Source organism: Pseudophryne corroboree, chromosome 4 (assembly GCF_028390025.1).
Source record: "Pseudophryne corroboree isolate aPseCor3 chromosome 4, aPseCor3.hap2, whole genome shotgun sequence".
Taxonomy (NCBI): domain Eukaryota; kingdom Metazoa; phylum Chordata; class Amphibia; order Anura; family Myobatrachidae; genus Pseudophryne; species Pseudophryne corroboree.
Genome location: NC_086447.1, coordinates 761308035 through 761333957, shown reverse-complemented (window position 1 = coordinate 761333957; position 25923 = coordinate 761308035). Strand labels below are relative to the sequence as shown.

The window sequence follows — 25923 nt, the reverse complement described above, 5'->3', positions numbered from 1 at the left end:
TATGATGGCTGACATGTCCAATGAATTGACTACTGCCAGACTGGAAAGGCAGCAGTTACAACAATCTATGGCTGCTCTGACAAAAAATAGGGCAGACCGCAGACGTGTTTCTCCCCTTCCTAATCCATTACCCCAAAAAAGGGGGTTTCCTGATATCCTCTCGGAATCTGAGTAGGAGCTGGAAGAGGGGGAGGAGCTGGAATCTAATACTGAGTTAGGTGATTCCTCTTCTGCACAGGGTGTAGACTCACTTATCATTGCAATAAGGGATGTCCTAAATTTCTCTGACGTCCTAAGTGGATGCTGGGACTCCGTAAGGACCATGTTGAATAGCGGCTCCGCAGGAGACTGGGCACAACTAAAGAAAGCTTTAGGACTACCTAGTGTGCACTGGCTCCTCCCTCTATGACCCTCCTCCAGACCTCAGTTAGAATCCTGTGCCCGGCTGAGCTGGATGCACACTAGGGGCTCTCCTGAGCTCCTAGAAAAGAAAGTATAATTTTAGTTTTTTTTGTTTTCAGTGAGATCTGCTGGCAACAGACTCACTGCTACGAGGGACTAAGGGGAGAAGAAGCGAACCTACCTGCTTGCAGCTAGCTTGGGCTTCTTAGGCTACTGGACACCATTAGCTCCAGAGGGATCGAACACAGGGCCCGACCTCGATCGTCCGGTCCCGGAGCCGCACCGCCGCCCCCCTTACAGAGCCAGAAACAAGAAGATGGTCCTGGAAATCGGCAGCAGAAGACTTCGGTCTTCAACAAGGTAGCGCACAGCACTGCAGCCATGCACACCTCACACTCCGGTCACTGATGGGTGCTGGGGGGGGGGGGGGCGCCCTGAGCAGCAATATTAAACACCTTGCTGGCATAAAAATCACATAATATAGTCCTAGAGGCTATATATGTGAAAAATACCCCTGCCAGATATCTATAAAAAAGCGGGAGAAGTCTGCCGGAAAAGGGGCGGAGCTATCTCCCTCAGCACACTGGCGCCATTTTTCCCTCACAGCTCCGCTGGAAGGATCGCTCCCTGGCTCTCCCCTGCAGTTTCAAGACTACAAAGGGTAAAAAAGAGAGGGGGGGCACTAAATTTAGGCGCAGTAGTATACATATAAGCAGCTATAAGGGAAAATCACTCAGTTATAGTGTTAATCCCTGTGTATTTATAGCGCTCTGGTGTGTGCTGGCATACTCTCTCTCTGTCTCCCCAAAGGACTTTGTGGGGTCCTGTCCTCAGTCAGAGCATTCCCTGTGTGTGTGCGGTGTGTCGGTACGGCTGTGTCGACATGTTTGATGAGGAGGCTTATGTGGAGGCGGAGCAGATGCCGATAAATGTGATGTCACCCCCTGCGGAGCCGACACCTGAGTGGATGGACTTGTGGAAGGAATTACGTGAAAGTGTCAACTCCTTACATAAAAGGTTTGACGACATAGCAGATGTGGGACAGCCGGCTTCTCAGCTCGTGCCTGCCCAGCTGTCTCAGAAGCCATCAGGGGCTCTAAAACGCCCGCTACCTCAGATGGCAGACACAGATGTCGACACGGATACTGAATCCAGTGTCGACGACGATGAGACTAATGTAACTTCCAATAGGGCCACACGTTACATGATTGAGGCAATGAAAAATGTGTTGCACATTTCTGATGTTACCCCAGGTACCACAAAAAAGGGTATTATGTTTGGGGAGAAAAAACTACCAGTGTTTTTTCCCCCATCTGAGGAATTAAATGAAGTGTGTGAAGAAGCGTGGGCTTCCCCCGATAAGAAACTGGTAATTTCTAAAAGGTTACTAATGACGTACCCTTTCCCGCCAGAGGATAGGTCACGTTGGGAAACATCCCCTAGGGTGGATAAAGCGCTCACACGCCTGTCAAAGAAGGTGGCACTACCGTCTCCGGATACGGCCGCCCTAAAGGAGCCTGCTGATAGGAAGCAGGAGGCTATCCTGAAGTCTGTATATACTCACACAGGTATTATACTGAGACCAGCTATTGCTTCAGCATGGATGTGCAGTGCTGCAGCTGCGTGGTCAGATTCCCTGTCGGAAAATATTGAAACCCTAGACAGGGACACTATATTGCTAACCATAGAGCATATTAAAGACGCAGTCTTATACATGAGAGATGCACAGAGGGATATCTGCCGGCTGGCATCTAAAATAAGTGCAATGTCCATTTCTGCCAGGAGAGGATTATGGACTCGGCAGTGGACGGGTGATGCAGATTCTAAAAGGCACATGGAAGTTTTGCCTTATAAGGGTGAGGAGTTGTTCGGGGATGGTCTCTCGGACCTCGTTTCCACAGCAACAGCTGGGAAGTCAGCATTTTTACCCCATGTTCCCTCACAGCCAAAGAAAGCACCGTATTATCAGGTACAGTCCTTTCGGCCCCAGAAAGGCAAGCGGGTTAAAGGCGCGTCCTTTCTGCCCAGAGGCAGAGGTAGGGGGAAAAAGCTGCAGCATACAGCCAGTTCCCAGGAGCAAAAGTCCTCCCCCGCTTCCTCCAAGTCCACCGCATGACGCTGGGGCTCCACAGGCGGAGCCAGGTACGGTGGGGGCCCGTCTCAAAAACTTCAGCAATCAGTGGGCTTGCTCACGGGTGGATCCCTGGATCCTTCAAGTAGTATCTCAGGGGTACAAGCTGGAATTCGAGACGTCTCCCCCCCCCCCCCCCCCCCCCCCCGCCGTTTCCTCAAATCTGCCTTGCCAACAACTCCCTCAGGCAGGGAGGCAGTGCTAGAGGCAATTCACAAGCTGTATTCCCAGCAGGTGATAGTCAAGGTGCCCCTCCTTCAACAAGGACGGGGTTACTATTCCACAATGTTTGTGGTACCGAAACCGGACGGTTCGGTGAGACCCATTTTAAATTTGAAATCCTTGAACACATATATAAAAAGATTCAAGTTCAAGATGGAATCGCTCAGGGCGGTTATTTCAAGCCTGGACGAGGGGGATTACATGGTATCACTGGACATCAAGGATGCTTACCTGCATGTCCCCATTTACCATCATCACCAGGAGTACCTCAGATTTGTGGTACAGGATTGTCATTACCAATTCCAGACGTTGCCGTTTGGTCTGTCCACGGCACCAAGGGTATTTACCAAGGTAATGGCCGAAATGATGATACTCCTTCGAAAAAAGGGAGTTTTAATTATCTCGTACTTGGACGATCTCCTGATAAAGGCGAGGTCCAGGGAGCAGTTGTTGGTCGGGGTAGCACTATCTTGGGAGGTGCTACAACAGCACGGTTGGATTCTAAATATTCCAAAGTCACAGCTGGTCCCTACGACACGTCTACTGTTCCTGGGGATGGTTCTGGACACAGAACAGAAAAAAGTGTTTCTCCCGGAGGAGAAAGCCAAGGAGCTGTCATCTCTAGTCAGGGGCCTCCTGAAACCAAAACAGGTGTCGGTGCATCACTGCACGCGAGTCCTGGGAAAAATGGTAGCTTCCTACGAAGCAATTCCATTCGGCAGGTTCCATGCAAGGATCTTTCAGTGGGATCTGTTGGACAAGTGGTCCGGATCGCATCTTCAGATGCATCGGCTGATAACCCTGTCTCCAAGGACCAGGGTGTCTCTGCTGTGGTGGCTGCAAAGTGCTCATCTTCAGGAGGGCCGCAGATTCGGCATACAGGACTGGGTCCTGGTGACCACGAATGCCAGCCACACAGGGAAGAAACTTCCAAGGACTATGGTCAAGTCAGGAGACTTCCCTACACATAAATATTCTGGAACTGAGGGCCATTTACAATGCCCTAAGTCAGGCAAAACCCCTGCTTCAAAACCAGCCGGTACTGATCCAGTCAGACAACATCACGGCGGTCGCCCATGTAAACCGACAGGGCGGCACGAGAATCAGGACGGCGATGGCAGAAGCCACAAGGATTCTCCGATGGGCGGAAAATCACGTGTTAGCACTGTCAGCAGTGTTCATTCCGGGAGTGGACAACTGGGAAGCAGACTTCCTCAGCAGGCACGACCTCCACCCGGGAGAGTGGGGACTTCATCCAGAAGTCTTCCAACTGATTGTAAACCGTTGGGAAAGGCCATAGGTGGACATGATGGCGTCCCGCCTAAACAAAAAGCTAGAAAGATATTGCGCCAAGTCAAGAGACCCTCAGGCGATAGCTGTGGACGCTCTATTGACACCGTGGGTGTACCGGTCGGTTTATGTGTTCCCTCCTCTTCCTCTCATACCCAAGGTACTGAGGATAATAAGGAGAAGAGGAGTAAGAACTATACTCATTGTTCCGGATTGGCCAAGAAGAGCTTGGTACCTGGAACTTCAAGAAATGATCTCAGAGGACCCATGGCCTCTGCCGCTCAGACAGGACCTGCTGCAGCAGGGGCCCTGTCTGTTCCAAGACTTACCGCGGCTGCGTTTGACGGCATGGCGGTTGAACACCGGATCCTGAAGGAAAAGGGCATTCCGGAGGAAGTCATTCCTATGCTGATTAAAGCTAGGAAAGAAGGGACCGCAAACCATTATCACCGCATTTGGCGAAAATATGTTGCGTGGTGTGAGGCCAGAAAGGCCCCAACGGAGGAATTTCAGCTGGGCCGTTTTCTGCACTTCCTACAGTCAGGGGTGACTATGGGCCTAAAATTGGGTTCCATTAAGGTCCAGATTTCGGCTCTATCGATTTTCTTCCAGAGAGAACTGGCTTCACTACCTGAAGTTCAGACTTTTGTTAAGGGAGTGCTACATATTCAGCCCCCTTTTGTGCCTCCAGTGGCACCTTGGGATCTCAACGTGGTGTTGGATTTCCTAAAGTCACATTGGTTTGAGCCACTTAAAACCGTGGAATTAAAATATCTCACGTGGAAAGTGGTCATGCTGTTGACCTTGGCTTCGGCCAGGCGTGTGTCAGAATTGGCGGCTTTGTCATGTAAAAGCCCTTATCTGATCTTTCATATGGATAGGGCAGAATTGAGGACTCGTCCCCAGTTTCTCCCTAAGGTGGTATCAGCTTTTCATTTGAACCAACCTATCGTGGTGCCTGCGGCTACTGAAGACTTGGAGGCTTCCAAGTTGTTGGACGTAGTCAGGGCCCTGAGAATTTATGTTTCCAGGACAGCTAGTGTCTGGAAAACTGACTTGTTGTTTATCCTGTATGCACCCAACAAGCTGGGTGCTCCTGCTTCAAAGCAGACTATTGCTCGCTGGATCTGTAGTACGATTCAGCTTGCACATTCTGCGGCTGGACTGCCGCATCCTAAATCAGTGAAAGCCCATTCCACGAGGAAGGTGGGCTCTTCTTGGGCGGCTGCCCGAGGGGTCTCGGCTCTACAACTTTGCCGAGCAGCTACTTGGTCGGGGTCAAACACTTTTGCTAAATTCTACAAGTTTGACACCCTGGCTGAGGAGGACCTAGAGTTTGCCCATTCGGTGCTGCAGAGTCATCCGCACTCTCCCGCCCGTTTGGGAGCTTTGGTATAATCCCCATGGTCCTTACGGAGTCCCAGCATCCACTTAGGACGTCAGAGAAAATAAGATTTTACTCACCGGTAAATCTATTTCTCGTAGTCCGTAGTGGATGCTGGGCGCCCATCCCAAGTGCGGATTGTCTGCAATACTTGTATATAGTTATTGTTTAACTAAAGGGTTATTGTTGAGCCATCTGAGAGGCTCAGTTATTGTTCATACTGTTAACTGGGTATAGTATCACGAGTTATACAGTGTGATTGGTGTGGCTGGTATGAGTCTTACCCGGGATTCAAAATCCTTCCTTATTGTGTCAGCTCTTCCAGGCACAGTATCCTAACTGAGGTCTGGAGGAGGGTCATAGAGGGAGGAGCCAGTGCACACCAGGTAGTCCTAAAGCTTTCTTTAGTTGTGCCCAGTCTCCTGCGGAGCCGCTATTCCCCATGGTCCTTACGGAGTCCCAGCATCCACTACGGACTACGAGAAATAGATTTACCGGTGAGTAAAATCTTATTTTTCCTGGGAATGAGACAGATGTGCAGCAATCCTTTTTCTCTGCACAGAAAAAGGTGCAGGTTATATTTCCTGACAAAAAGGAACTGGATGATCTTTTCATGGAGCCACAGGCAAAAAATGGATGACCGTCTTTCCTTTTGCACATGAGGGGCGAAAGGTCTGGGAAACTCCACCCTGCTGTTGATGCGTCAGTATAACGTCTATCAAAAAAGACAGTACTGCCGGTTCCAGGAGCTACAGCCTTAAAGGAACCCGCAGACAGGAAAATAAAGACAACCTTAAAATCGATTTATGTTGCAAATTGCAGCAGGCGCCTCCTAAAGACGTGTTATTGCAGGTTGTTGGGTGACTCACGCCATACATACTTCGGCTGGTAACCTTCAGGAGGGCCTCACTGGGGATAAGTCCCTGGCTGATATGGTGACGCTGATTCAGCACATCCAAGAATCTGCCCGCTTCCTCTGTGATACCATAAAAGGTATTGGCGTTATAAATGCCCGTACCTCTACCATGGTGATTTCTGTACGCAGAGCGTTGTGGTTACGTCAGTGGGTGGCAGACACGGAGTCTAAAAGGAGTATGGAAGCTTTGCCCTTCACAGGTGATTGGCTGTTTGGAGGTGAATTAGATACCTGGATTTCGAAGGCTACTGCTGGAAAGTCCACGTACCCCCCTCTGCTCCACCGGCTGGACGTTCTTACACTGGGCCTTCACTGCAGTCCTTTCGGACAGCGCGCTTTATGGGTAAGACAAGAGGTGCCTCAAATGCGGCACAAGGCTTTAGAGGTAAGTTGCATAAACCTGCCACCACTGGGTCTCAGGACCAGAGCGTCAGCTCTGTCTCCTCAAAACCCTCCACATGACTGTGTCCCTCCGCTCCAGGGGGATCTCAGGGTGGAAGCTTGTCTGAGATTCTTCAGCTCCATTTGTAACAGCTCCTACCAGGATACCTGGGTAAAAGACCTGATCTCCCAGGGCTACAAACTGGAGTTCGAAAGTTCTCCGCCTCACAGGTTTTTAAAGTCGGGTTTGCCGGTTTCAGAAACCATGCCCCTTACGCTATGGGAGGCCAATCAAAAGTTAGGCCAGACCCAGGTTATTGTTCCTGTGCCACTTCAGCAACAAGGCGAGGAATACTATTCCAGCCTTTTTGTGGTACCAAACCGGACGGTTCAGTAAGGCCCATTTTGAACCTCAAATCGTTAAACCTATTTTTCTTTCATCCATCTGGGGGACCGTGAACACTTACTAATGGGTTAGAGTGTATGGGAAGGGAGTTTGGCACAGAACCTATAAAAACTAACTCCTCCCCCCTGTAACCCCTCCAATCTCCAGCCTGACCAGCAGTTTTAGTTTTGTGCTTGAGGAGTACAGGCACAGATTTTTTTGACTAGATTTTAGTTAGGATTCTTTTTGTTTAATTTTTTTTTTTTTATATACTTAGTGCCTGTATACAGGTGACAAGTATGATAGGAGTGGGGATAGTTAGTTAAGGAAAATCCCACTCTACAGGGCCTCTAGGAAGCCACCATACTATGAGTCACTGGGGCTTACATATTCCGGTACTGGGATCCGAGGAGGCAATTTCCAGGTAGGACAGCCACAACCTGCCAGGGGCAGTGTTGGGCTGTTACTCAAATTAATATATGTATTGAGTTCACTGTATGTGTGTCGTAGAGGACACATATTAAGGGGGACGCTTGTGTATGTCTCCACTATCCGGTGCATCACTCCAGGGAGACAGCGGACTGTTTGATTGTATGACCTCATGGAGCGGTTCAGTCCCGCTGCCGCCACTCATTTCACTGGAGCCGCGTCCCTCACTTCAGGCGCAGAGGTCCCTTTCCTGAAGGGACTGTAGAGCGCAGAGGTCCGTTTCCTGAAGGGGAGGTAACCGCGGCGGGACGCAGGAGGGAGGTGATGTCTTGCCGCCTTACACTTCACACCCAGCAGCGTCTTCACACCCGCCTTCCTCATTCTGTGGGGGCGGGACTGAGCCGCAGACGCCATCTTCTCCACGCTGACTGAAGGGACACAGTGGGGGATGTTGCGCAGCACACAGCACATTATACACCGGGAATCCAGCGTCTCACCCTGTTTAGTACAGACGGGGAGCAGGAAATAGCAAGTATTGCAGTGACCCTGTATTATTGTACAGCTGTTTCCTATGTTGTGGAGCTAGTTTAGTTAATCTAGGCTCTAGGTTCTTCTATTACTCACTCTGTGATTTATACAGGTGGGGTGCATATCATTACAACACATAATTAGAGGGTAATTCTATTATAGGTTTAACTCTCTATAAGACTGCTGTTTTTTTCTTATTGTTTATTTAATAGGCCACTGGTAGGATTCCACAGAAAATGGCCAGTAAACCAGACAAATCTGCTAAAGGGAAAGCAGGCTCAGCTGTGTATTTTGCCTGTTCTCAGTGTGGCTCAAACTTTCAAAGGGTAGCACGGATCCCGGTTCTCTCTGCGCTGCTTGCTCTGTGACGCCTGTTGTAGAGCAGCCTGGTGGGTCTACAGATCAGTATATTCCTCTGTGGGCCAGGAACATGGCTGATGCTATTGCTGATTTGTTTCAGTCCCAGTCAGGTGCTGATTCAGGTCAATCTGCTGAGGAGCCACCATGGGCAAGAAATATGTGCGAAAGTCTTTCAGACTTAGCGCAGTCTATTAGCAAAATTGTGACTGCTTCAAGCTCAGCGGCCACTAAGCGTCAGCATCCGCTGCCCACTATCGTCTTCCCAGGAGAAGCGTTAGATTCGGTAGCCACCCCTCTGGAAGAAGGTGAACTGGATTCTGAGTGGGAGGATACTTCCGCTTGGGAAGAAGAGAAGTTGTCTACAAGCTCAGGTGTCAGGTTATTGATAGAAGCCATACGTCAGACTCTTAATCTTCAAGATACAGTAGAGGCGGAGACTTCGACAGCATTTTTCAAGCGACAGAAAAGACAAGTAGCTGTCTTTCCTTCATATACACATTTTGCAGATATTTTGAAAGCACTTTGGCTTAAGCCGGATTCACACTTTCAGGCTCCTAAAAAAATTGAGATTTCTATATCCTTTTGCAGAGGAGGACACACAATTCTGGTAAACTGCTCCGAAGGTGGATGCTCCTATTTCTCATTTGGTGAAGGCTACAGTAATCCCTTTGGTCTAATCAGTGATGTTGAAAGATCCAACGGATAGGAAGATTGAGGCGATTCTTAAATACATGTTTGCCTTATTGGGTATTTCTCTGCGTCCAGTCCTCTCTGGCGCCTGGGTCATTAAGGCTGTAAACGACTGGCTTGCTCGAGTGGTATCTGGCATGCAGTCTGATGACCCATCGGAGGCTATCTGAGCAAATTTCTGAGGCTCTCACTTATGTTGGTGAGGCCTTGTTGGACTCTGCCTCGCTACAGTCGCGTGTATCCGCTCTAGCGGTTACAGCGAGGCGTTCACTCTGGCTTCGTGTTTGGAATGCTGACTCTGATTCCAAACAAACGTTGACAGCAGTTTCGTTTGAGGGAGAATTTCTCTTTGATCCAGAACTTAAAAAGATTATCTCTAATACCACGGGTGACAAGAGCCCGTTTCTTCCAGTTGCTCCTCAAAAGCTGAAACCAACTAAATTTCGGTCCTTTCGTACTCGAGGCAGGGGCAGTTTTCAGTTCTTTCGAGCCTTTTCAAGATTTCCACGCAGAGGTGCGTTCCGAGGCAGAGGATCACAGGCACCACGTAAACTGGCAGTCAAGCCTGCTGACAAGCCTGCCGCATGACGCAGGGAGGTCTCCGGAGGGATCATTGGTGGTTGGGGCTCGGTTACTTACAGTTCAAGGAAGTGTGGCTCCTGTCAAAACCAGGACGGTGGGTGACGGGGGTCATAACCCAAGGTTACATTTTGGATCTCGAGGAGCCTGTCTCAGACTGCCTTTTCATCACTCCTCTCCCATGCGATCCCTCCAGACGACAAGCACTGATTCAGGCAACTTCCACACTTTTACACAATGGAGTTATTCTTCCAGTTCCCAGACTACAATGGGGTCAAGGCTTTTACTCAAGTCTTTTTCTTGTAAACAAACCAAACTGTTAGTTTCGACCCATTTTAAATCTAAAATGCCTGAATCCGTATCTCCCTGTCCAGAAATTCAAAATGGAATCGATTCGTTCAATCATCGCTGCCATGGAAACCGAGGAATATTTGGCATCTATAGACATAAAAGACGCATACCTCCATGTTCCCATTTGATCAGGTCATCAACATCTTCTGATATTCGCAATAAATCGGCCCTTGGCATTTCCAGTTTCAAGCTCTTCCGTTCGGCCTATCCACGACCCCTCAGGTATTTACAAAAATATTGGGTCATGTAGTGGGTGGAAGCTTGTCTGAGATTCTTCAGCTCCATTTGTAACAGCTCCTACCAGGATACCTGGGTAAAAGACCTGATCTCCCAGGGCTACAAACTGGAGTTCGAAAGTTCTCCGCCTCACAGGTTTTTAAAGTCGGGTTTGCCGGTTTCAGAAACCATGCCCCTTACGCTATGGGAGGCCAATCAAAAGTTAGGCCAGACCCAGGTTATTGTTCCTGTGCCACTTCAGCAACAAGGCGAGGAATACTATTCCAGCCTTTTTGTGGTACCAAACCGGACGGTTCAGTAAGGCCCATTTTGAACCTCAAATCGTTAAACCTATTTTTCTTTCATCCATCTGGGGGACCGTGAACACTTACTAATGGGTTAGAGTGTATGGGAAGGGAGTTTGGCACAGAACCTATAAAAACTAACTCCTCCCCCCTGTAACCCCTCCAATCTCCAGCCTGACCAGCAGTTTTAGTTTTGTGCTTGAGGAGTACAGGCACAGATTTTTTTGACTAGATTTTAGTTAGGATTCTTTTTGTTTAATTTTTTTTTTTTTATATACTTAGTGCCTGTATACAGGTGACAAGTATGATAGGAGTGGGGATAGTTAGTTAAGGAAAATCCCACTCTACAGGGCCTCTAGGAAGCCACCATACTATGAGTCACTGGGGCTTACATATTCCGGTACTGGGATCCGAGGAGGCAATTTCCAGGTAGGACAGCCACAACCTGCCAGGGGCAGTGTTGGGCTGTTACTCAAATTAATATATGTATTGAGTTCACTGTATGTGTGTCGTAGAGGACACATATTAAGGGGACGCTTGTGTATGTCTCCACTATCCGGTGCATCACTCCAGGGAGACAGCGGACTGTTTGATTGTATGACCTCATGGAGCGGTTCAGTCCCGCTGCCGCCACTCATTTCACTGGAGCCGCGTCCCTCACTTCAGGCGCAGAGGTCCCTTTCCTGAAGGGACTGTAGAGCGCAGAGGTCCGTTTCCTGAAGGGGAGGTAACCGCGGCGGGACGCAGGAGGGAGGTGATGTCTTGCCGCCTTACACTTCACACCCAGCAGCGTCTTCACACCCGCCTTCCTCATTCTGTGGGGGCGGGACTGAGCCGCAGACGCCATCTTCTCCACGCTGACTGAAGGGACACAGTGGGGGATGTTGCGCAGCACACAGCACATTATACACCGGGAATCCAGCGTCTCACCCTGTTTAGTACAGACGGGGAGCAGGAAATAGCAAGTATTGCAGTGACCCTGTATTATTGTACAGCTGTTTCCTATGTTGTGGAGCTAGTTTAGTTAATCTAGGCTCTAGGTTCTTCTATTACTCACTCTGTGATTTATACAGGTGGGGTGCATATCATTACAACACATAATTAGAGGGTAATTCTATTATAGGTTTAACTCTCTATAAGACTGCTGTTTTTTTCTTATTGTTTATTTAATAGGCCACTGGTAGGATTCCACAGAAAATGGCCAGTAAACCAGACAAATCTGCTAAAGGGAAAGCAGGCTCAGCTGTGTATTTTGCCTGTTCTCAGTGTGGCTCAAACTTTCAAAGGGTAGCACGGATCCCGGTTCTCTCTGCGCTGCTTGCTCTGTGACGCCTGTTGTAGAGCAGCCTGGTGGGTCTACAGATCAGTATATTCCTCTGTGGGCCAGGAACATGGCTGATGCTATTGCTGATTTGTTTCAGTCCCAGTCAGGTGCTGATTCAGGTCAATCTGCTGAGGAGCCACCATGGGCAAGAAATATGTGCGAAAGTCTTTCAGACTTAGCGCAGTCTATTAGCAAAATTGTGACTGCTTCAAGCTCAGCGGCCACTAAGCGTCAGCATCCGCTGCCCACTATCGTCTTCCCAGGAGAAGCGTTAGATTCGGTAGCCACCCCTCTGGAAGAAGGTGAACTGGATTCTGAGTGGGAGGATACTTCCGCTTGGGAAGAAGAGAAGTTGTCTACAAGCTCAGGTGTCAGGTTATTGATAGAAGCCATACGTCAGACTCTTAATCTTCAAGATACAGTAGAGGCGGAGACTTCGACAGCATTTTTCAAGCGACAGAAAAGACAAGTAGCTGTCTTTCCTTCATATACACATTTTGCAGATATTTTGAAAGCACTTTGGCTTAAGCCGGATTCACACTTTCAGGCTCCTAAAAAAATTGAGATTTCTATATCCTTTTGCAGAGGAGGACACACAATTCTGGTAAACTGCTCCGAAGGTGGATGCTCCTATTTCTCATTTGGTGAAGGCTACAGTAATCCCTTTGGTCTAATCAGTGATGTTGAAAGATCCAACGGATAGGAAGATTGAGGCGATTCTTAAATACATGTTTGCCTTATTGGGTATTTCTCTGCGTCCAGTCCTCTCTGGCGCCTGGGTCATTAAGGCTGTAAACGACTGGCTTGCTCGAGTGGTATCTGGCATGCAGTCTGATGACCCATCGGAGGCTATCTGAGCAAATTTCTGAGGCTCTCACTTATGTTGGTGAGGCCTTGTTGGACTCTGCCTCGCTACAGTCGCGTGTATCCGCTCTAGCGGTTACAGCGAGGCGTTCACTCTGGCTTCGTGTTTGGAATGCTGACTCTGATTCCAAACAAACGTTGACAGCAGTTTCGTTTGAGGGAGAATTTCTCTTTGATCCAGAACTTAAAAAGATTATCTCTAATACCACGGGTGACAAGAGCCCGTTTCTTCCAGTTGCTCCTCAAAAGCTGAAACCAACTAAATTTCGGTCCTTTCGTACTCGAGGCAGGGGCAGTTTTCAGTTCTTTCGAGCCTTTTCAAGATTTCCACGCAGAGGTGCGTTCCGAGGCAGAGGATCACAGGCACCACGTAAACTGGCAGTCAAGCCTGCTGACAAGCCTGCCGCATGACGCAGGGAGGTCTCCGGAGGGATCATTGGTGGTTGGGGCTCGGTTACTTACAGTTCAAGGAAGTGTGGCTCCTGTCAAAACCAGGACGGTGGGTGACGGGGGTCATAACCCAAGGTTACATTTTGGATCTCGAGGAGCCTGTCTCAGACTGCCTTTTCATCACTCCTCTCCCATGCGATCCCTCCAGACGACAAGCACTGATTCAGGCAACTTCCACACTTTTACACAATGGAGTTATTCTTCCAGTTCCCAGACTACAATGGGGTCAAGGCTTTTACTCAAGTCTTTTTCTTGTAAACAAACCAAACTGTTAGTTTCGACCCATTTTAAATCTAAAATGCCTGAATCCGTATCTCCCTGTCCAGAAATTCAAAATGGAATCGATTCGTTCAATCATCGCTGCCATGGAAACCGAGGAATATTTGGCATCTATAGACATAAAAGACGCATACCTCCATGTTCCCATTTGATCAGGTCATCAACATCTTCTGATATTCGCAATAAATCGGCCCTTGGCATTTCCAGTTTCAAGCTCTTCCGTTCGGCCTATCCACGACCCCTCAGGTATTTACAAAAATATTGGGTCATGTAGTGGCGGTCCTCAGATGTTAGGGAGTCAACATTACTCCTTACCTGGACGATTTGATGCTGAAGGCTCCATCTCAGGCACTTCTTCACTAGCAACTGCAACTCACAACAACCACCCTATAGTCATTCGGGTGAATTTCCAGAAATCTTCGTTGCTCCCCTCTCAGAAGATGGTCTTTCTAGGTCTCCTATTCGACACGAGAAGTCAGAAGATTTTTATACCTCCTGACAAACTTCAGGATCTACAATCCGGAGTCGGCTCTCTGTTACAATTGCCGAGGGTCTCGGTTTTCAGATGTACACGCAAGTGTTGGGCAAGATGGTAGCGACCTTTGAGGCGGTACCATATGCCAGATTCCATGCTCGCCCCTTTCAGGCTCAAATTCTTGGCTGTTGGAATCAAACGGGTCCACATCTGGACTTGCAATTGTGCCGGCTGTTGGTTCAGACTCGATAGTCTCTCCATTGGTGGCTTCACAGTCCCAATCTAACCATGGGGGCACCGTTCACTGTTTGGTCTTGGATGATGGTCACCACGGACACCAGCCTCACTGGTTGGGGGGCAGAGTTTTAGCACTTCCAAGGACTCTGGACCGGTCAGGAATCAAAGTTACCAATCAACATCTTGGAGTTGAGAGCAATTCGGTATGCTCTGCTTCAGATACAAACCAGCGTCCAAGGTCATCCGTTACGCATTTAGTAAGACAATGCCACAACGGTGGCTTACATAAACAAACAAGGCGTAACTTGCAGTTGGAGAGCCATGAAGGATGTCACCCATATTCTCCAGTGGGTAGAGTGGTGGATTCCGACCATCCCCGCAGTTCACATTCCAGGAATGGAAAACTGGGAAGCAGATTTCTTAAGTCGTCACACGATACATCCAGGATAATGGGAACTTCATCAAGAAGTCTTTCTGACCATGGTGTCTCTGTGGGGAACACCCGACATCGACCGCATGGCGTCTCGTCTCAGCCGAAAGCTACCTCGGTACGGCTCACGAACTCAGGATCTTCAAGCAACGCTAATCGATGCCTTGACAGTTTTGTGGCATTTTCAATTGGGATATGTGTTCCCACCATTTCCCTTGATACCGCGCCTACTTCAACACATCCGGAGAGAAGGTCTCCCGGTCATTTTTGTATCGCCAGACTGGCCTTGTCATGAGTGGTACACTCTTCTCCGCAGCATGATGACCAAGGAACTGGTCCGTCTACCTCTGCAATCCGATCTACTTCTACAAGGTCCTTGTCACCACCACGATTTAAATCGTCTGGCTTTGACGGCATGGTTCTTGAATCCAGCATTTCTCTGACGTCCTAGTGGATGCTGGGAACTCCGTAAGGACCATGGGGAACAGCGGCTCCGCAGGAGACTGGGCACAAAAGTAAAGCTTTAGGACTACCTGGTGTGCACTGGCTCCTCCCCCTATGACCCTCCTCCAAGCCTCAGTTAGATTTTTGTGCCCGGCCGAGAAGGGTGCACACTAGGGGCTCTCCTGAGCTTCTTAGTGAAAGTTTAGTTTTAGGTTTTTTATTTTCAGTGAGACCTGCTGGCAACAGGCTCACTGCATCGAGGGACTAAGGGGAGAAGAAGCGAACCTGCCTGCTTGCAGCCAGCTTGGGCTTCTTAGGCTACTGGACACCATTAGCTCCAGAGGGACCGAACACAGGCCCAGCCTCGGAGCTCGGTCCCAGAGCCGCGCCGCCGGCCCCCTTACAGAGCCAGAAGCAAGAAGAGGTCCGGAAAAATCGGCGGCAGAAGACATCAGTCTTCAACAAGGTAGCGCACAGCACTGCAGCTGTGTGCCATTGTTACTCAGGCACACTTCACACTTCGGTCACTGAGGGTGCAGGGCGCTAGGGGGGGGCGCCCTGAGCAGCAATGTAAACACCTTGGCTGGCATAAATACACCACATATAACCCCCAGGGCTATATGGATGTATTTTAACCCCTGCCAGAACTCACCAAAAAGCGGGAGAAATGCCGCCGAGAAGGGGGCGGAGCCTATCTCCTCAGCACACGGTCGCCATTTTCCATCACAGCTCCGCTGGAAGGACGTCTCCCTGACTCTCCCCTGCAGTCCTGCACTACAGAAAAGGGTAAAAAAGAGAGGGGGGCACTAATTTGGCGCAGTTTTAATACTAACAGCAGCTATAAAGGGAAAAGCACATTTTATAGTGGTATTCCTGTCTATATATAGCGCTCTGGTGTGTGCTGGCATACTCTCCCTCTGTCTCCCCAAAGGGCTAGTGGGGTCCTGTCCTCTATCAGAGCATTCCCTGTGTGTGTGCGGTGTGTCGGTACGAGTGTGTCGACATGTTTGAGGAGGAAAATGAGATGGAGGCGGAGCAATTGCCTATTATAGAGTTGTCACCCCCTAGGGAGTCGACACCTGAGTGGAGAATTGCGTGACAGTGTCAGCTCTTTACGACAGACAGTTGACGACATGAGACAGCCGGCTACTCAGCTTGTGCCTGTCCAGGGGTCTCAAACGCCATCAGGAGCTTTAAAACGCCCGTTACCTCAAATGGCAGACACAGACACGGATACTGACTCCAGTGTCGATGATGAGGAGACAAACGTGACTTCCACTAGGGCCACACGTTACATGATTGAAGCAATGAAAAATGTATTGCATATCTCTGATAATACAAGTACCACTAAAAAGGGTATTATGTTTGGTGAGAAAAAACTGCCTGTAGTTTTTCCTGTATCCGAGGAATTAAATGAAGTGTATGATGAGGCGTGGGTTTCCCCCGATAAAAAACTGATAATTCCTAAAAGGTTATTGGCATCGTACCCTTTCCCGCCAGAGGATAGGGCACGTTGGGAAACACCCCCTAGGGTGGATAAAGCGCTCACGCGCTTGTCTAAACAGGTAGCACTACCCTCTCCTGATACGGCCGCCCTAAAGGAACATGCCGATAGAAAGCTGGAGAATATCCTAAAATGTATATACACTCACACGGGTGTTATACTGCGACCAGCAATCGCCTCAGCCTGGATGTGCAGTGCGGGCCTGGCGTGGTCGGATTCCCTGACTGAAAATATTGATACCCTAGATAGGGACAGTATATTACTGACTATAGAGCATTTGAAGGATGCATTTCTATATATGCGTGATGCACAGAGGGATATTTGCCGACTGGCATCAAGAGTTAGCGCGCTGTCCATTTCTACAAGAAGAGGTTTATGGACGCGGCAGTGGTCAGGTGATGCGGATTCTAAAAGGCACATGGAAGTATTGCCTTATAAGGGGGAGGAGTTATTTGGGGTAGGTCTATCAGACCTGGTAGCCACGGCAACTGCTGGAAAATCCACATTTTTACCCCAGGTAGCTTCTCAACCTAAGAAGACGCCGTATTATCAGGCGCAGTCCTTTCGGCCCCATAAGGGCAAGCGGGCAAAAGGCGCCTAATTTCTGCCCCGTGGCAGAGGGAGAGGAAAAAGGCTGCAACAAACAGCCAGTTCCCAGGAACAAAAGCCCTCTCCCGCCTCCGCAAAGTCCTCAGCATGACGCTGGGGCTTTACAAGCGGACTCAGGCACGGTGGGGGCCCGTCTCAAGAAGTTCAGTGCGCAGTGGGCCCACTCGCAAGTGGACCCCTGGATCCTTCAGGTGGTATCTCAGGGGTACAAATTGGAATTCGAGACGTCTCCCCCTCGCCGTTTTCTAAAGTCTGCTTTACCGACGTCTCCCTCAGACAGGGAGGCAGTATTGGAAGCCATTCACAAGCTATATTCCCAGCAGGTGATAATCAAGGTACCCCTCCTACAACAGGGAAAGGGGTACTATTCCACACTATTTGTGGTACCGAAGCCGGACGGCTCGGTGAGACCAATTTTAAACCTAAAATCCTTGAACACTTACATACAAAGGTTCAAATTCAAGATGGAGTCACTCAGAGCAGTGATTGCAAACCTGGAAGAAGGGGACTATATGGTGTCTCTGGACATCAAAGATGCTTACCTACATGTCCCAATTTACCCTTCTCACCAAGGGTACCTCAGGTTTGTGGTACAGAACTGTCACTATCAGTTTCAGACGCTGCCGTTTGGATTGTCCACGGCACCCCGGGTCTTTACCAAGGTAATGGCCGAAATGATGATACTCCTTCGAAGGAAGGGAGTTTTAGTTATCCCTTACTTGGACGATCTCCTGATAAGGGCAAGATCCAGGGAACAGTTGGAAGTCGGAGTAGCACTATCTCAGATAGTGCTGCGCCAGCACGGTTGGATTCTCAATATTCCAAAATCGCAGCTGATCCCGACGACACGACTTCTATTCCTAGGGATGATCCTGGACACAGTCCAGAAAACGGTGTTTCTCCCGGAGGAGAAAGCCAGGGAGTTATCCGAACTAGTCAGAAATCTCCTAAAACCAGGCCAAGTCTCAGTGCATCAATGCACAAGGGTCCTGGGAAAGATGGTGGCTTCTTACGAAGCAATCCCATTCGGCAGATTCCACGCAAGAACCTTCCAGTGGGATCTGCTAGACAAATGGTCCGGGTCGCATCTTCAGATGCTTCAGCGGATAATCTTGTCACCAAGGACAAGGGTGTCTCTCCTGTGGTGGTTGCAGAGTGCTCATCTTCTAGAGGGCCGCAGATTCGGCATTCAGGACTGGGTCCTGGTGACCACGGATGCCAGCCTGAGAGGCTGGGGAGCAGTCACACAGGGAAGAAATTTCCAGGGCTTGTGGTCAAGCCTGGAGACATCACTTCACATAAATATCCTGGAGCTAAGGGCCATCTACAATGCTCTAAGCCTAGCAAGACCTCTGCTTCAAGGTCAGCCGGTGCTGATCCAGTCAGACAACATCACGGCAGTCGCCCACGTAAACAGACGGCGGCACAAGAAGCAGGAGGGCAATGGCAGAAGTTGCAAGGATTCTTCGCTGGGCGGAAAATCATGTGATAGCACTGTCAGCAGTGTTCATTCCGGGAGTGGACAACTGGGAAGCAGACTTCCTCAGCAGACACGACCTCCACCCGGGAGAGTGGGGACTTCACCCAGAAGTCTTCCACATGATTGTGAACCGTTGGGAAAAACCAAAGGTGGACATGATAACGTCCCGCCTCAACAAAAAATTAGACAGGTATTGCGCCAGGTCAAGGGACCCTCAGGCAATAGCTGTGGACGCTCTGGTAACACCGTGGGTGTACCAGTCAGTGTATGTGTTCCCTCCTCTGCCTCTCATACCCAAGGTACTGAGAATCATAAGAAGGAGAGGAGTAAGGACTATACTCGTGGCTCCGGATTGGCCAAGAAGGACTTGGTACCCGGAACTTCAAGAGATGCTCATAGAGGACCCGTGGCCTCTACCTCTAAGAAAGGACCTGCTCCAGCAGGGACCCTGTCTGTTCCAAGACTTACCGCGGCTGCGTTTGACGGCATGGCGGTTGAACGCCGGATCCTGAAGGAAAAAGGCATTCCGGATGAAGTCATCCCTACCCTGATCAAAGCCAGGAAGGATGTAACCGTACAGCATTATCACCGTATTTGGCGTAAATATGTTGCGTGGTGCGAGGCCAGGAAGGCCCCTACAGAGGAATTTCAACTGGGTCGTTTCCTGCATTTCCTGCAAACAGGACTGTCTATGGGCCTAAAATTAGGGTCCATTAAGGTTCAAATTTCGGCCCTGTCGATTTTCTTCCAGAAAGAACTGGCTTCAGTTCCTGAAGTTCAGACGTTTGTCAAGGGGGTACTGCATATACAGCCTCCTTTTGTGCCTCCAGTGGCACCTTGGGATCTCAATGTAGTTTTGGGGTTCCTAAAATCACATTGGTTTGAACCACTCACCACTGTGGACTTAAAATATCTCACATGGAAAGTGGTAATGCTGTTGGCCCTGGCTTCAGCCAGGCGTGTCTCAGAATTGGCGGCTTTATCCTATAAAAGCCCTTACCTAATTTTTCATACGGACAGGGCAGAATTGAGGACTCGTCCTCAATTTCTCCCTAAGGTGGTTTCAGCGTTTCACTTGAACCAGCCTATTGTGGTACCTGCGGCTACTAGGGACTTGGAGGACTCCAAGTTGCTGGACGTTGTCAGGGCCCTGAAAATATATGTTTCCAGGACAGCTGGAGTCAGAAAATCTGACTCGCTGTTTATCCTGTATGCACCCAACAAGCTAAGTGCTCCTACTTCTAAGCAGACTATTGCTCGTTGGATTTGTAGTACAATTCAGCTTGCACATTCTGTGGCAGGCCTGCCACAGCCAAAATCTGTAAAAGCCCATTCCACAAGGAAGGTGGGTTCATCTTGGGCGGCTGCCCGAGGGGTCTCGGCTTTACAACTTTGCCGAGCAGCTACTTGGTCAGGGGCAAACACGTTTGCTAAATTCTACAAATTTGATACCCTGGCTGAGGAGGACCTGGAGTTCTCTCATTCGGTGCTGCAGAGTCATCCGCACTCTCCCGCCCGTTTGGGAGCTTTGGTATAATCCCCATGGTCCTTACGGAGTTCCCAGCATCCACTAGGACGTCAGAGAAAATAAGAATTTACTTACCGATAATTCTATTTCTCGTAGTCCGTAGTGGATGCTGGGCGCCCATCCCAAGTGCGGATTGTCTGCAATACTTGTACATAGTTATTGTTACAAAAATCGGGTTATTATTGTTGTGAGCCATCTTTTCAGAGGCTCCTCTGTTATCATGCTGTTAACTGGGTTCAGATCACAGGTTGTACAGTGTGATTGGTGTGGCTGGTATGAGTCTTACCCGGGATTCAAAATCCTTCCTTATTGTGTACGCTCGTCCGGGCACAGTATCCTAACTGAGGCTTGGAGGAGGGTCATAGGGGGAGGAGCCAGTGCACACCAGGTAGTCCTAAAGCTTTACTTTTGTGCCCAGTCTCCTGCGGAGCCGCTGTTCCCCATGGTCCTTACGGAGTTCCCAGCATCCACTACGGACTACGAGAAATAGAATTATCGGTAAGTAAATTCTTATTTTTAACAGCTAAAGGTTTATCTCGACCAGTGGTGAGAAGAGAACTATGCTACAGGCTAAGAAACCAGTCACCTCTTGTATTTATCATAGAGTATGGCGTATCTACATTGCTTGGTGTGAAAGATGTGGATTGTCGCCGGACCTCTTTCGCTTACCTCGTCTGTTGTCTTTCCTTCAGGAAGGTCTGAATAAAGGACTTTGTTTGCCTTCCTTTAAAGGTCACGTTTCGGCATTGTTGGTACTTTTTCAGAAAAGATTTGCTCTCATCCCGGAGGTTCAGACATTCCTTCAAGGTGTAATCAGGATTCAACCTCTGTTTGTTCCTCCGGTTCCACGGTGCACTAATTGGGGTTCCCCGTCACTTTACGAAGAAAATGACACCAAAAAAATTAAAAAACTCATGTCGACCTTTTGACCTGTCGATTTATTACATGTCGACCTAATACATGTCGACCAATAGTTGTCCACCTAATTACTGTCGACCTAAGTGGTGTTGACCTAATGACCCATACCCCACAAAAAGGGTCATCCTGCTTCAAAGCAGTCTATTGCCCATTGGATTAGGCTTACTATTCAACAGGCCTATGCTTCGGTGGCCTTGCTTATTCCTCGGTCTGTCAAGGCCCACTTTACCATGTCTGTGGGTTCTTCCTGGGCGGCTGCCGGTGGTGTCTCGGCCTTGCAACTTTTCCTGGGCCGCTACCTGGTCAGGGACGAACATGTTTGTAAAGTTCTACAGGTTTGATACCCTGGCTACAGAGGATGTCCAGTTTGGACATACGGTGCTGCAGGCGTCTCAGCATGTTCCCACCCGTTCTGGGAGCTTTGGGATGTCCCCATCGTACTAAGTGTCCCCAGTATCCCTTATGGATGATAAAGAAAAGAGGATTTTAATTACCTACCGGTAAATCCTTTTCTTGTATTCCATAAGGAGTACTGGGTGCCCGCCTCTGTACGACTTTTCTGCAAGTTATTGTTCTTGTGTGAAGTTGTTTACATCAGCTGTTGCTGTTTCTGGTTTCACTAGCTGTTGCTAGTATGTTTGATCTGCTGTGTGTTGGTTCGTTAATCTCACCACATGTTTCCTCCTCTGAAGTATGTCCATCTCCTTCGGGCACAGTTTTCCTAGACTGAGCTGCGAGTGAGGGCATAGAGGGGAGGAGCCAGCACACACTGTTGAAGAAATTTAAAGTGCACCGGCTACTTATGACCCCATCGTACGAAGTGTTCCCAGTATCCCTTATGGACTATGAGAAAAGGATTTACCGGTAGGTAATAAAAATTCTCTTTTTACAAAACTCAGTAATTTATGCAATGTACTGTTGAAGCTGCTCACACTGTGCCATCTTGCCATCCTGTTCTGTTATAGAAAAATTCCCGAATGCAGATCCATATGAAATAATAGATTCTTTCAATGCTGTTTCAAAAGAAGTTTTTAGAAACATCATCTTGAATGAACACAGAAGGTATGGTATTTTTTTTTATTCTGTTGACTATTTTGCAAAAAAATAAATAAAAAAATATAGGTTATTCTCTAACTTTTGCAATATCTTTTTACTTAAGATGTGATGGCAGAGACTTTACATCTCTCCGAAATATCAGTTGTGAAGTTGATCTTTTGAAACCTCTCCATGGTTCTGCCTTATTCCAGAGAGGCCAAACACAGGTAAGTTTTTTTTTTTTAATTGTGTTTTCGACACTGCCTCTTCTGCCGCCCACCTTTTACGTACAAATCCTCAAAACATAGGTTGTCAATACTTTTAAGTATAAAGTACAGTATCTCCTGTGTGGGAATGTACCTCTTGTTGTCATGTTAACAATCCTAACTGAAATACACTGATGTCATTTTTGCTTAGGTTCTTTGTACAGTTACTTTTGACTCCATTGAATCAAGTTTGAAAGCTGATCACATTACAACAGCAATAAGGTATGTTCTAGCAGCGATCAGTCCTGACCCGCTTACCCTGTCTTCCATCCTGTATTTTAAAATAATCAGATTATTTAAATTCTCACTTTTTATTTTGCTTCATGAAGTTATTCATTATATATGTTATAAAGGATCATTGTTTACTCTCAAAAAAAATAAAATAAATTTATGAGACATTAAGTGATATGGTAAACAGAAAAAATCTGTTTTACTTTTTCTCCCGGACCATTAGGTATAACTTGCTAGCTGCTTGTACAGTAGATGTTCATAGCTGGGTTTCCTTTCTCTTGTTTGGCAAAACTAATGGGGTAGTTGGATCCTCCTCCTATGTGCGTCACCTGAATAGGATACTCATTGGATAGCAGAATGTTGGATAAAGTATCCCTGACAGGCATAGCATTTCTTGCTTGAGACTCTAGGTCATCATGGGACTCTCCACATGATCCTTATTTTAACATATATAACCCGATTCACAAATTGCAAAACTACATTTTATGATTTGGGTGGAGCTGTCCACCAAAGTTTCCTGACATGTCCATATTGTACCTAATGCAAAAATAAAACAGTCTAAGGTTGGTAAATGCTACTGACTACAACCGCTCCCCTCCACTCCCCCCCCCTCTCCCCTCCCTCCCCCCCCCCCCTCTCCCCCTCCCACCCTCTCCTCCCCCCCTCTCCCCTCCGTCCCCATTTCCCCATGTGTATTTTTATGTGCACCCCCTCAGCAGGTGAAAAGGTAGAAAAAATTCTGTATTGTAATGTAAAAATTTCAGGGCACAGTGCAGAACCTCTGATACTCCCCTCCTAAAGAATCGTCATGCACTTGGAGGGTTTTAATTAACATAATTTGGCCATTAAAGACATTTCCGTTTTAATGTGAGTGTCTCTAAAAATTTCAATAAGTGGTTAAATGATGGAGGATGGGTATGTGGAGGTGTGAATGATGTGAGACAGGTGCGTGGAGGTTTTATATTGATGGGATTTTTTCAACTTGCAAATTACAGGTAAAAGTGCTAAATCAAACTTTTTACAAAACGGTATTAAAACAATGAAATATTACTTTACAGACATTTCTCTTACGTCCTAGAGGATGCTGGGGACTCCGTAAGGACCATGGGGATAGACGGGCTCCGCAGGAGACATGGGCACTTTAAGAAAGACTTTAGATCTGGGTGTGCACTGGCTCCTCCCTCTATGCCCTCCTCCAGACCTCAGTTTACTACTGTGCCCAGAGGTGACTGGGTGCTTTTCAGGGAGCTCTCCTGAGCTTCCTGACAGAAAGTATATTTGTTAGGTTTTTTATTTTCAGGGAGCCTGCTGGCAACAGACTCCCTGCATCGAGGGACTGAGGGGAGAGACGCAGACCTACTTCTGTGAGTTGAAAGGCTCTGCTTCTTAGGCTACTGGACACCATTAACTCCAGAGGGATCGGTACGCAGGTCTCACCCTCGCCGTCCGTCCCAGAGCCGCGCCGCCGCCCCCCTCGCAGAGCCGGAAGATAGAAGCCGGGTGAGTATGAGAAGAAAAGAAGATTTCAGAGGCTGCAGAAGACTTCGTCATCTTCACTGAGGTAACGCACAGCAGTAAAGCTGTGCGCCATTGCTCCCATACACCTCACACACGGCAGTCACTGTAAGGGTGCAGGGCGCAGGTGGGGCGCCCTGGGCAGCATATAGACCTCTTTTTGGCACAAATAAGTATATATACAGCTGGGCACTGTATGTATATATATATATATATATATATATGCAAGAAAAAAAGGTATTTGTTTCCCCCAGCATTCTGAATGATAACCGTAACCAGATATAAATTCCACATGATAATAGAATTCAGAGATCTTCGTTACACATATTTGCGCAAATGTGTGAATAAGCCCCAAAGCCGCATCAAGGCGTCTCTATATATTTGGGGTCCCTAGCGCTATATCTAGGTGCAGGGTGTGGCACCCCAAAAACACCAGCATAAGCCAGAAAGCCCAGCGTAGCATACCAGTGAAAAAACTATAGTGTTAATAAATAAGTATTTAGGAAGCCGAAGCTATAAAGTGATACAAAAATGAAATGCAATTAAAATAGAGAAATAGTGTTAAAAAAATTAATAAGTGAAAAGTGTTAATAGAATGTAAAGGTATGCCACACTAAGGCCATCCAGCTCAGCCAGTCCAGAGGCACCACACCTCACACCTCCATTACCCCAATCTGGGTCTAAGATTAACCAGCAAGGAGCCACATGATAATGGCTCCTTACTGCAATATGTCTAAGCTAAGAGCTACCTACCTTGGAGCAACCCCATAATGCTCCATGTGGCTTGTCAGGGCCTGCACCTCCTCCTAATGCAGTGATAAAGCTAAATATTTATCGTATATAAAACACTTTAAGAGGTCTAAGAACACTGTACGCTATCTACGTAAGAAGTACCGTAAGGGTACGCAAGTTGTGTAGCGATCGCTCAACCGTAGTCGAGACGCTCAAGCGTCACGTTCGCTTACGGCCCAGTGATCACAGGCAGGCACGCTATTGGCTGCCGACTAACGTAATGATTCGCTATAGCGTAGCGTACGCTCGGGACCACGAGGAGATCACCAGCGGTGCAGACGCTTACAACGTTAAAACCTTTATATCTATACCTTTAACAATGAGATACACAGTATACCTTAGTGTAGAGACAGAGTGTAAGTGCAACCTGGTGTAACCTGATTAACTACAAAGCTGATTGAGCGTCACCGACGCTCAGAGAATACTTAACACTATAAAGAATACACAGATACCTGGGCTTAGGGTCCAAAACCTATTATATGTATTATAACTATTATACTTGCAAAAGGAATCACAGTACAAATGATACACTACAATATAACATAGACTAACTAACCAGATAACTACACAGGAAATACAATACAATACAATTAAAGGAATATACGAGAGAAAGAGAAAGGAGAGAGAGATGGCTCACAATAACATCAAGACAATATGATTGCGGAGAAAACTTACGCACAAGGGGAACGATCGCATGCGCCTCGATATCCAGCTCCCGATTATCAGCAATGAGAACCGTTGATGAGAGTGAATCTGGATATGGTCGGCCTGCCTATTTATGCCCCACACACAATACAATTCAATGGTCCCTACAATCTCATTGTCCATTGGACACAGGAATTCGGCTTCGCATTATAACAAAAGGTCATAGGTTGATTCATACAGGTGGGCTGTGACTGTTTCCAACTGTTCAGGTGGGTGGGATACTGGGTTTCCCGCCGCATGACTAAGTAAGAACAAATAATAGTAAATG

General features: G+C 48.0%; 1 protein-coding gene across 2 annotated transcripts in view; it reads left to right on the top strand.

The window, feature by feature from the left end:
* PNPT1 (polyribonucleotide nucleotidyltransferase 1) overlaps positions 1–25923 on the top strand; it is a 311784-nt gene that overhangs the window by 155485 nt on the left and 130376 nt on the right. For both annotated transcript variants that reach the window (XM_063918199.1, XM_063918198.1), the window contains exons 12-14: positions 22077–22173; positions 22271–22373; positions 22564–22634. In XM_063918199.1, the coding sequence (XP_063774269.1) occupies positions 22077–22173; positions 22271–22373; positions 22564–22634 (271 nt within the window). The remainder of the gene's footprint in view (positions 1–22076; positions 22174–22270; positions 22374–22563; positions 22635–25923) is intronic.